This window comes from Gymnodraco acuticeps, unplaced genomic scaffold (assembly GCF_902827175.1).
Source record: "Gymnodraco acuticeps unplaced genomic scaffold, fGymAcu1.1, whole genome shotgun sequence".
Lineage (NCBI taxonomy): Eukaryota > Metazoa > Chordata > Actinopteri > Perciformes > Bathydraconidae > Gymnodraco > Gymnodraco acuticeps.
This window is the reverse complement of record NW_022990023.1, coordinates 3,021,858-3,033,656: the sequence shown is the minus strand read 5'-3', so window position 1 is coordinate 3,033,656 and position 11,799 is coordinate 3,021,858. Positions and strand designations below refer to the sequence as shown.

General features: G+C 40.1%; 2 protein-coding genes and 1 long non-coding RNA gene across 6 annotated transcripts; 2 read left to right on the top strand and 1 right to left on the bottom strand.

Moving 5' to 3' along the window:
• The first annotated feature begins 1,654 nt into the window (after positions 1 to 1,654).
• On the top strand, positions 1,655 to 5,201 carry zgc:56095 (uncharacterized protein LOC406286 homolog). Of its 2 annotated transcripts, none has more exons than XM_034214385.1 (5): positions 1,655 to 1,803; positions 2,438 to 2,541; positions 4,061 to 4,207; positions 4,296 to 4,421; positions 4,662 to 5,201. In XM_034214385.1, the coding sequence occupies exons 2-5, from the start codon at positions 2,440 to 2,442 to the stop codon at positions 4,809 to 4,811; spliced, it is 525 nt and encodes a 174-aa protein (XP_034070276.1). In that variant the 5' UTR covers positions 1,655 to 1,803; positions 2,438 to 2,439; the 3' UTR covers positions 4,812 to 5,201. The 2 variants fall into 2 exon arrangements, with proteins under 2 accessions (XP_034070276.1, XP_034070275.1); XM_034214384.1 differs by lacking the exon at positions 1,655 to 1,803 and adding an exon at positions 1,904 to 2,287.
• A 1,528-nt stretch (positions 5,202 to 6,729) lies between these two features.
• syt5b (synaptotagmin Vb) lies at positions 6,730 to 11,527 on the top strand. 3 transcript variants are annotated; one of them, XM_034214378.1, is made up of 9 exons: positions 6,730 to 6,977; positions 7,887 to 8,120; positions 9,045 to 9,220; positions 9,310 to 9,408; positions 9,539 to 9,706; positions 10,057 to 10,224; positions 10,372 to 10,489; positions 10,605 to 10,738; positions 10,844 to 11,527. In XM_034214378.1, exons 2-9 carry the CDS (start codon positions 7,892 to 7,894, stop codon positions 11,051 to 11,053), a joined length of 1,302 nt encoding a protein of 433 aa, XP_034070269.1. In that variant the 5' UTR covers positions 6,730 to 6,977; positions 7,887 to 7,891; the 3' UTR covers positions 11,054 to 11,527. The 3 variants fall into 3 exon arrangements, with proteins under 3 accessions (XP_034070269.1, XP_034070268.1, XP_034070267.1); XM_034214377.1 differs by lacking the exon at positions 6,730 to 6,977 and having other exon boundaries at positions 7,720 to 8,120; positions 9,313 to 9,408; XM_034214376.1 differs by lacking the exon at positions 6,730 to 6,977 and having other exon boundaries at positions 7,720 to 8,120.
• Positions 9,027 to 9,573, bottom strand: LOC117544884. Its single transcript, XR_004568734.1, has 3 exons — positions 9,517 to 9,573; positions 9,255 to 9,415; positions 9,027 to 9,126 (listed from the first exon to the last, which is right to left on the bottom strand). It is a non-coding gene; the product is annotated as an uncharacterized LOC117544884 (long non-coding RNA).
• Positions 11,528 to 11,799: the final 272 nt, after the last annotated feature.

The following is an 11,799-nucleotide window of genomic DNA, read 5'->3' as shown; positions in this document are numbered from 1 at the left end:
ACAACTAGATACAGGGTTTCCCACAACTAGACTTTACTTGGGCGTGACGTCCAGGTATATTAACGGCCGCACAAGTATATTTCGCGACCCATTTAGTTGTTTTCTTTTATAAATAATAAAAAAATATGTATTATGTCCAGGGAGGCTGTGGCGTAGTGGACTAGTGCGTTGGTGTTCGGATCAGGGGAGCACTGGTTCAAACCCCACTGCAGTCAGCATGTCGTTGTGTCCCTGGGCAAGACACATCACCCCAAATTGCTCCTGAGCGATTGACCACAGTGTTGAGTATGTAAATCGCTTTGGATAAAAGCGTCTAACAAGTAACATGTAATGTAATGTAATGTATTGTGAACGCAACGCTGCGCAAATGGGTCTGCCTCACACAGGGTGACTGGCTGTCTACATGATGTGGCCTGCCGACATGGCCACTGTCACTGGCTCGGGATAACCTCAGCTCAGGTGAGGTATAGGACTCTCTGAGTGTTTAGATAGTTAACTTAGTCTAAGTTCTCAGTGGGTCTCAAACGGTTTGGTCACCATTTATGTAAACACATATTTCCATTTGAGGGGTAGTGATTAGTCAAATATGCATGAATTTTTAAAAAAAAGTTAACTAGGTGAAATAAGATAAGATACACTTTTAAACCTTGTTGAGAGCTAAAACTAGTCTTTGCTGCTGCCTCAAAGAGGAACAGGGGGAGCAGGGGGAGAGGAGGGAGACAGGTGAGGCTGGTTCAGGAGCCCAGACACACTCACAACTATAAATGAACCAAAAATAAATAAATAAACAAGTTTCAGTGTTTTTTCATATTGGATATGGTATTGGCCATGATTTTATGGAAATGTATACAGTTCTGTTTCATATGGGTGTTCCTGTTCCCATAGATCTAGTCTCTTTATTTCCCCCTCAAAATGCACCAGATTGATGCATTTAACTCAAATCAAAAAATCTTACCCACTTAAAATCACATGGACAGGTTCCTAAATACATTTACAATTTTATTTAAATAGTAACCCATATCCATATATGTATTTGTGGGTAGTAGATTTAAACTATAGGGCTATCACTATGGGCAGCAACGCTGTAAATATTGACAAATAATACCAGCAAAATGGCACAAAAAAAAACTGGTAGTTGCCTGGCTGGGTGTATAATTTCCGGCCCGACTTATTGTCTCGGTCCGGCCCTGGCTGTACCTGTCCACTCTGCCATCGCGTGAAGGGTCTGCTCACAAGCGACCAACAGAAAGGTTAATGTTGTTGTTGCAAGTCACCTCACCTTACCGACCCCCCCCCCCCCCCCACAGATCTGAAAGTATATTTCAGATCTGTGGGAAACACCGAGACACATTCCTGTACATGTATATTCCTCTTATCCTCTACACTTAATCTGTTTCTCTTTAAATCAGTGCTTTTCTCTTGGACTGGTGTTGAGAACCTTATCACAGCTGTTTCAGTTCCCTTGTGAGTGGCACACCCTCCTGGATTGATTGCGGTATGATCACTGTGCAGTCATTGTGTTTGTTCATGTAACTTTGAAATAAATGTAAACAGCAGTATATGGTCCCTTTTATTCAAAACATTAAAACTAGTAGCTGTAACATTTGGTCGTGTATGTATTGTGTTTAGGTTTGGGTAAACAAACACTCTATGATGTAATTCGTCCCAAACACAGGAGAGGGCAGTAGAGATGCACACAAGGATGCACATAAAAGACCTAACTAGCTTACGTTAGCCAGAGGAGGGTCTCTGTTTCTTTTTTGTAAACAAGATAAAGCCAGCCAGCGTTACTTTTACTGACAGGTGAGTGACCAACAGCAAAATGTGACATTGTAATGTAACTAACAGACTGTGCCAACTGTCGTACTTGTCGTTTACATCAACTAATTGTAATGCTAATTTAGTGCTAACAGCTTGTAGCTTCGGCTAACTTTCAGTGATAAATGTGAAGATAGCGTTAGTCACTATTTCCAGTTTATTGAGTACTGGGCTTTTGTGGTAGGGCTCATGTCTTTGCTTAATCTAACTGTAGAGATCTTCATTTCTCAGCGAACACAATGTTTTAATGTTCGCGTAACCTTGTTGACTATTGGCACATCCCACCTGAACTCAATTCACTTCATAAACACATGACCACAGCTTGACTGATGTTTTACTGAAGCCGTTAAACACCGGGTGCATAAAAGCTGACAAGCACAGACGCAAACATCCTATATTAGCTCACTTCACTGGGAGAGTGAACAACACAAGCATTTGGTAGCCAAGTTAGCTGGAAGAGATATGAGAGGTAAGATATCCCTTTGTCCTCTGTACTGCTCTGTGCTACAAAACGACAGACACGATTATCTGTCTGAAGTTTAGTAGTGGTTTTATCCAAACTGGAGTTGGTTTACCTATATACCAGTCACATTGATTGCAATATGTTTTTGTCTTTTAGAAATGCAGTCCGTCGTCAAACAAAACCTCCATGCGGAGACTGAAGGAGACGTCAACAAACTCATCAACCTGAAGCTCAATGCATCCTACGCCTACCTTTCTCTGGTAAGATTTATTTAAGAGTAGCGTTAAAGGTCAACAGTATAACACCAGTCCTTATATGACTTGTGACATTTCAAATCAAGTTTTATTTATATAGCACATATAAACGATCTTTGGTCGAGCCAAAGTGCTGTACATATAATAAAAATAGCCTACAGTAGAGACACTTTACAGCAAATACAACAGCACAGATTGTTCAGAATATCAGTATGAGAAAAACGACATCCTCTATCCTATTTGTCATGCTTTGTTGTCAGATTGGTGTGTCCGGGCCTTCATTAAAAGGTCCTGACACACCAAGCCGATTTCGGCCTACTCAGATTGGTGTGTCCGGGCCTTCATTAAAAGGTCCTGACACACCAAGCCGATTTCGGCCTACTCAGATTGGTGTGTCTTTTCGGCCGTGGCGACACCTTCCGTTGCCGATTCACCTTGTTGAATCTGCAGCGGAGGCTGTCGGCAAAATAAATCACTGATTGGCTGTTCAGCTTAGCGAAACACTATTTGCCTGAATGGGAGTGGAGCAGTACTTAAGTAAATGTACTTTGTTACTGTCCAAAATCTGCCTAGAAGCATTTTAATGTTGTAGCTGTTCAAGATGGTCATTTTAAAATGTTTTTAAAAATATACTGTTAGTAGTTAAACCAATAATAATGCTAGGGCTGCAACTGAAAGTTATGTAGGCACACTTTTTTTCTTAATGCTGTGTGATTAAAAGAATAAACACAAATAGCAGGATAGGCACACATATTTGCTATATCTTGCGCCACTGAAAAGGCACTGCACCGATACTGTTAAAATATTGGAATAGTTCATGTGCAGCTTGGCTCGAGCTGTAGCATGTAGCTATTTGTATATATCACGCAGTCTGTCTTCCGGTTGCCTCTTTTGAATGACGAATACACACTACCGACGCCTGCTGGTAGGAGAGTTACGGCCCGTCCACACTGCGGCGTGCGTTGAAGCTTCAACGCTTCTGCCCATTCACTTTGAATGGGGTGACGTCACACTTTGCCGAACTTTGTGGGAGCTTCGCGTTGCTCGCTTCAAAAGTAGAGCAATGTTCAACTTTGGAAGCTTCGACGGAAGCGTCAGCCAATCAAATCATATGCCAGTACAAGCTCTAGCCAATCAAACCGTGTGCTTGTGTGTCCGGGGCGGGAGATTCATGTGATTGGTTGTTGGTCGAGCTTCAGACACGCCCGCCGGCAAGCTTCAACGCACGCCGCCGTGTGGACGCTGCGTTATTGCGACTCACGCATGCGCAGTGTGTACGTGCTACTTGGCCGTCGGCTGAAGTCTTTGCGGTGTGTTCCAGTGCGACTTTTTGGCCAAGACGCAGGAGACGTGAGGCGACACAACAGTCGGGTCCGTCGGGACGTGTTATTTGGTGTCAGTTTGGTGTGTCAGGGCCTGTGCACAGAAAGACCTGTGTTTGCACAGAAATAAACAATAAAGCTAGCCCTCTTTGAAAGTTTGTGACTGTAATCGTTAAATGCTTTATTTATCTCATCTCCTGTAGGGGATGTATTTTGACAGGGATGATGTTGACCTGCCTAAATTCTCCACGTTTTTTCTGGAGCGCTCCATGAAAGAGAGGGATCAGGCTGAGAAGCTGCTGGAATATCAGAACATGAGAGGCGGCCGAATTTTGCTTCAGACTATTGCTGTAAGTCCAGTTTTTGTAGTGTCATTTTCAAGCCTTTATTTTAAAAACGTGTACATATATTCATCTAAGTATCAACTTTCTATTTTAGAAACCAAGTAGAGAGGATTGGAGAGGTGGTCTGGATGCAATGTCTTTTTCCCTGGACTACCAGAAGGTTCTCAACACTTGTATCCTTGATGTGCACCGCAGAGCTGGCACCCATACTGACCCTCACGTAAGTGGCACTGTTAGATGAATATAGATGCTACTTGTTCTCAGGTGATTGTCAAGCTTACAGATAGTAAATACGTTTTTTTAAAAAGCTACTCTTGATAATACGTTTTTGCACAAGAATATTATGCAAAATCAGTCCGTTAGGGTTGTTTGTTCTATTAAATATTAACAGTTTCCCAGTACCCCTTGTATAGTACGTTTAACATCTTACTCACTTTTTCCTGTCTTTCTTCTTTTGTAGCTGTGTGACTTTCTCGAGCAGCACTTCCTCCCAGACAGCCACGACACCATCAAGAAGCTGGGCGATTACATTGGCAGTCTGACCCGCATCACTGCGTCCGAGACACACGGTCCAATGGGAGAATACCTCTTTGATAAACACACACTGTAAAGGTCAAACCATTACAGTAAAGTATGCTCGACATTTTGAAATGATACATGGTGTCAAGAGAGCAAAAGTCTCTCTCTTCTCCGTTAAGAAAAGTATACAATATTTTCAGATTAGCACAAACTTTATTCTTGTACCAATGGCACAAGAGAAACTTAAAGCTAAAAAAACAAATACCTCATTTTGTCATTAAAACCACACTTGAAAATAATGTTCTCAATAATATAGTTAAAACCACATTTTTCTTCAGTTATTAAAAAATACTCATTTAAATTCATGTGTCATGCATTCCAGTGTCAGAGGTTTATTCTTCACATATCTTTGTAAATTGATACTATTTTGAAATAATTGGAGTCTTTAGAAAATCATTGAATAAAGACAGATTGTGCTATATCTTTGTTGTCAGTCTTTCTTACAACTGTATGTTCAGATAGACTATCTGATCCTACATGCACTCTAAACACAGTCTGTACTTTTCCCGATGTCATGTCAGCGACTCCCTATAGAACATTGTAAAGATAACGTTGGGACTTTGCTTAGTCACTGCTGGGGGGAGCTTCATTTGTAACATTAGGCTACCAGCGTGTGGTTAAAAATGACCATGCTGCTTCTTTAGTAAATTACATGTTTCAGCAAAGATACGATTTAGTTGCAGGAGGGTTTGAAACAGTTCTTCACAGCAAGGCGTGGTCTTTTAAGGTTTCAGTTGGGGTCTAGACCAGCAGTTCTGAAACACACCCAAGATAAATGCTACGAATGTGTTGTGTTGTGAAAAACATATTTGATTATTATTCTATTGAATTAATTCAGAACCAAAGAAAAAATCGTGACTAAATGAGAGCAACAGTGTTTACAAAACACTATTAGGGTCTCTACTATTGTTGTGTATACTTCATTTCGAACAGATTAAAAAAAATAACATGTGAAAAACAGAATAGCGTATTGTTAAAATACAGTATTTATCCACATTCATGATATTTATATATTCAACAAAAAAAAAGTCTTCTTAATAATAAATCATGTGTCCGAAAGGGAGCAGGAGGAAGAAAATGCATATTAATTCCCACCCCTTACTTGATCAATGATTGTCCTTTAAATCATTATGCAAGTTATTCCTACTTACATTTACTTGAAGTCTTAGGGAGTGACATCGTATTGAAAAAGTCCTGTTAATTAGCTGACTCGAAAGGCGGCGTGTTGACAAAACACTCTTACACACTACAGAGGGAATAAAATCAAACCAAGTACAACAGCCTAGTCTAATATATTTTTTCATATTTTTTTGTAATGTTATTATAGTGTTCTTAATATAGTTCACTATCTGTGTTTTTTTAAATTTTTGTTTTACTTGTGTATGCACCACGACATCTAGTCAAATTCCTCGTACGTGTCAACCTACCTGGTAATAAACCTGTTTCTGATTCTGATAGAATAAGTATTATATTGTGCTCTTTTTTCCATTTTCCCTATGCAGTTTAGTTAGTTATCTATTAGAGGAGGCTGTTGCATGTTGGATTGGAGCCACTGAGATCTCCAGATGTAGCAGTGCAAACATGTGGCAGCGAGCCTGGGATTACTGTTCACAGTGCTCTAAATGTGGTTGTACAGTAAAGCGATAAACCAGGGGATGGGAGGGTGGAATATCCACTCTCAGTGAAAGTTGTTGGTAGATTGCCGATTGACAGCGAGGACAGCTATGCTGAGGGGATTAGTGTAGGCCTAATGTATTACAATCTCTTCAATCTAATGGATAAACATAACCACCACTGCCATGTTTCCTCAGTCTAATGAAAAGTCACAGCTCACAAGGAGAAGCCCTAAAACGGTTAAAGGTGTTTTAAATGTAAGTAATTTAAGAAAAAGTGGCTGTTGCTCTCTATGCACCTTCGTTCAGAGACATACAGCAACAGATGTGTTGTCAGCGCTCTAGTATCCGGAGGAGGGGGGGGATTAAATCACGACGCAGCTCTAGTGATTTGCCAGCGCTTTAGCTTTGGTAGAAAGGGTTTGTAGGGAGACTGCCAAACAGACTGCGCAGCATACCGAAGGAACGATGGGTGTGTAACGACTACAAAGGGCCAAACGGGAAGCAGTAAGAAATACACTTCGAACTAAAGTTGGTCCAAAAGCTGTGGCGGCATAGAGGGAATTAAAGGGACATACCAACAGGTAAGATGCAAGAGTATGAGTGTCTAAACATGTCGAGGATTAAGAGCTCTGCATTGAAAAATAATACCTGTGAGGAAAAAGCTAACATTTTTTATTCAGATTTGTTTTTGTTTTGTAATGATAGCATCACATTTGGTTTTGAACAATACCCACTTTAGAGATTGGCAAACTTTTTGATGGGTTCTTTTGATGTGAATGATGTTCCTGTAGTTTCCTATGAATCACCCCAACACACAGTTTATATGAGTTGAGTATAAATGTGAACAGATCCCAATAATGTTTACATTTTAGTCAACATTTTTTTTAAAGCACCTATAACTATAGAAAGGAGAAATTGCTGTTGGTAGGGTTCTATGAAACGAGCAAAAACAAGTACATATGTTTGTAAAATTATGTTATTTATTGGTTTAAATTGTAATGGGACAATTCCATTTTCATTAAAACTAGAAAGATTGAGGTTCCTCATCAATTTCCCAATAGTTCACTGTTTCTTTAGAAATGTGCCTTAATAAACAGTCGTCATTCCAGAAAACTCCAAGGGAAATAGAATGAGGGAGGAGACCAACTCCGATTTATTTTTAGCTTAGGGAATCTGGGATTTTGGATTAATATTGTAGACCAACAGTTTAATCCAGTTACGTGGAGAGACAGTGACGAGAGAAAAATGGGGATGAGACCAACGGGTGGGAGTGAAGGCGTGGGTTATGGGGCGGGGGAGATGAAAGAGTGGATGAGAGTAACAGTGGGATTAGGGTCAGCCATGTTGAGCATCTGGCTTAGAGATGTCCTATGCTCTCGAACTGTACTGCCACACATTGGACATAGGGATTACACAGCGCACATACCAGGTCGTGTTATCTCTGACTGTAGGAGCCAACAATCACAGCACTGATTCTGATGTTTTCACAGCTGATATGAGGCTGGGAAGCGTCCGGGGCCGGAGGGCTGCGGAGCCGTCCGAACCAGAACCAGAACTAAAATCAGAGGAAGCTACAGAGCCGGTCCATCATGAGCACTCCCATTCAGAACACCATGAGCACTCTCATTCAGAACACCATGAGCACTCGCAAACAGAACATCACAACGGCCACGAATACAACCACATGAAGGAGAAGTTCATGAATGAACTCGGTCATCTGCCAAGTAAGCCCCTTATAGAGTTGACAAAACAATTATGAATATACTTTAATGTACCTGTTGAAATAAACTGTACAACTTGAGATATTATTTGGAAGAGGCAAAATACCCATGATTAGGGCTAACATGACATATTTATGGTAATATAAATTAGCAGTTTAGTGTATTTTTTCAATATTTTCAAGATATTGTAAAATTATTATTGTAGTTTTTGAAAGTCTTCACTAACCCAAACAGTAAAGTTAGTTTGAGCTTGTTTTCTTGATCATTTTACCAAATAATTGTAACATTCATCATACCTATGAAATGGTATGGGGAAGAAGTGCACGTCAATTGTTTTTACCCTTAACTTAACAACTACTGCTGAAGGGCTCTCAGTTAGGCCCTTAATGATGAGCTGCACTGCGTGGGGCGGTGGTTGTACCACTCCCAGCCTAGAGTGTGTTATTATCTGATTGTGGAGAAGGGTGTTGCTGACAACACACAGCAACCGACCCTGCATAAACAAGTGCTTAAAAATGTGAGGTCATGAAATGCTCATAAGAACCCTCCGAAACACCTTAGAAAGTAGCAGCAAATTGAATTTCATCAGTGTCATATTTGGTTTTGAGAATATGTGGCATTACCCCCTTGGTTCTGTTTCAAAGCTTTGAAAAATAAGTTTATATTTAGTATAGTTGGACTGATTTTGACCACAGGAGCAAGATGAATCGAGAAGTGGATTTTTCTTTGATGTGGAGTTTAAAGGTTAAGACTTCTACCTTAAGATCAGATTCATGTACATGTTTTTGTATATGTTTTGTTGGGGTTTCTGTAGTTGCTATAATTGTGAAGGTCACAGATATCTTTACTTTCTGCCATGATAAATATTCTCCCTTTTTGCCTGAAGTGAATGCTGATGAGTGATTTCACCTTCTTGTTATTTTGCAGTTCCCGTGTGGGCAATAGCAGCCATTGTTGTGGTGGTCTTGGTTTTGGTGGCATGCTGCATCTTCTGTATGTTCAAGAAATGCTGCGGGAAAAAGAAAAAGCCAAAGAAAGTTAGGGAGAGGAAAACAGGTCGCCGCAAGAAGGAAAAAGAAGGCGAAGGAGAAAATGGAGAGAAGGTATGTCATTTCCAGAAATATTGTTTAATCTTACCAGATGTAAATATTCATGATGAATATCCAAAGCACTGGTGTTTTTTTTCCGGGAGGAGGGAGATGTAAAGAAGGAAGGAGAGCAAGAGGAGAAGGAACAGGAGAAGTTGGGTAGACTGGAGTTCTCGCTGGACTACAACTTCACAGATGCTCAGGTAGGTCCTGTGTGAAAACAAAGCTTTCAGTTTCAAGGATGAAATGACTTATATATAGATTCAACAAATAACTATCAGTAAGGAATGTGTATCTTTTTTTATTCTGACCCTTTCTGTCTTTCCTCTGTAGCTCATAGTGGGCATCCTTCAGGCTCAGGACCTTGCTGCTATGGATATGGGGGGAACCTCAGACCCCTACGTCAAAGTGTTTTTGCTGCCAGACAAAAAGAAGAAGTACGAGACCAAAGTTCAGCGCAAGAACTTATGCCCCGTGTTCAACGAGACTTTCATCTTCAAGGTACCACATGCCTGACGTTGTGTCTTTGTTGACTTGATGTTTGTCTGCTTGTTTGTTCTTTCTCTTTATGTCTCAGCTTTTGTTTGTGATCCAGGTTATTGATGACATGTCATTGTTTACCCCTTGTGAGGCAGAAGTTGGCCTGTGTCTCTACGTCCCCTCGTCTTTAGTCCCTCATTCCCTGAATGGCGTCTGTCAAGGTATCCCTGTCCGCAAAAAATATCAAAGCAGCATGTTTTTAATTGTCTCCATTGTGTGGATATGCACATGCTGTCATATGTTAGCAGAACGGTATACTTTATCCCTTTACGTAATATACATCCTAATGCTGTATTAAACTCTCTTTGTAGATACCGTATGCAGAGTTGGGCGGAAAGACTTTGATTCTGCAAGTTTTCGACTTTGACCGTTTCTCAAAGCATGACATGATCGGTGAGATAAAGATTCCCATGAACAGCGTTGATTTGGGCCAGCCGATGCAACAATGGAGAGATGTAGAGAGTGGTGAGAAGGAAGAGGTAAGCTTGATTGTGTTCTTGTATTATTACACCCTGGCTCTTCCTTTAAGAAAACTAATCATCTATGATGATCAGAATTTGTTTTATAAATTATGCTCTCATCAATTTGATTAAACATGGTGTTAATCCATAATGTTTTATTTTCAGCAAGAGCAACTGGGCGATATTTGCATTTCTTTACGTTATGTACCCACTGCTGGAAAACTGACCGTGAACATCATGGAGGCAAAGAATCTGAAGAAAATGGATGTTGGTGGTTTATCAGGTAAATAGGTCTCCTTCATCTAATTGCTTTATTCTTTGAAAAAAACATTCTCATGGGGTAATTGAAATAGTCCAACAAAACAAAACGATACCATCCTCTCTTTCTCTTCCTTAAGATCCCTATGTAAAGCTTGTTCTGCAGCAAAATGGGAAACGGATTAAGAAGAAAAAGACGACAGTCAAGAAGAACACACTAAACCCTTACTTTAATGAGAGTTTCAGCTTTGAAGTCCCATTCGAGCAGATACAGGTACGCTGTGTTTTCATATCAATATTTATTTTTAAATGTAACTGTAACAAGTTCTGAGTTTACAGTGTTGATATTGGGAATGATGTCTATCTTTCTGTCTTTCAGAAAGTGCAAGTGGTCATCACAGTGTTGGACTATGATAAACTTGGGAGCAATGACCCCATTGGAAAGACCTTCATGGGTTATGGAGCTACAGGAGTCGGTCTGCGCCACTGGTCAGATATGCTCGCTAATCCCAGACGTCCGGTGGCCCAGTGGCACACTCTCCTGCCAGAAGAAGAGGTCGATGCGGCAGTCAAAGCTAAACCTCGTTAAAATCGCACCTTGTTTTAGTGTGACTAACCTGCCGATATGTTACTTATTGTTAATCCTGATGCTTTCCCAATTTAGATGTTCCTGTATTGATTTTGTTTAATTTAAGATACTTAAATGTGTGTGTGTATGTATGTGTCTGTGTGATGTACAGACAGTTTTTGATATTTGGTTGTAACTTGGCATCCCTCCATTTACCTTTTACTGTAAACCAATATGACTTGTAGTATATTTGGAAACAATTGTATGCTCATGTATTGGCATAGTAACTCTTGGATGCATAAAAGAAGGATATCAGAGTAACTCTGTGTTCTGAAAAGTTACTCTGTTTACTTGGTGGAGCTTCTATTTCTCACAACATGTACACTTGAGCCTTTGTGCTCTTTTTGTAGTGATGTGGTGCAGGTCCCAAATAAAACTTGTTGTAATGCTTTGGATCTTTTCAAAATAAACTCACAATGGACAGTTTCACATCAATGCTTCTCTCGTCTTTGATTCAATTAAGATGTAGTTGAGTTAGTTTCTTCATGCATAATGTAGCCTTATCACAACATACAATACGTTTATACTTCTCAATTGTTTGTTTGGGGTTGGTTTGAAGCTCTTGAAAATCTGATAAGGGAACGTTGAGTTGAGTTTTGGAAAATGTATAAGGTCGCAGTTCCTGCAGCGTTTTGCATTTGTTTTGTTATCTCCTTATACTACTTGTTACACTGACAGACACATAGGGAAGTATTTTGGACATAAAA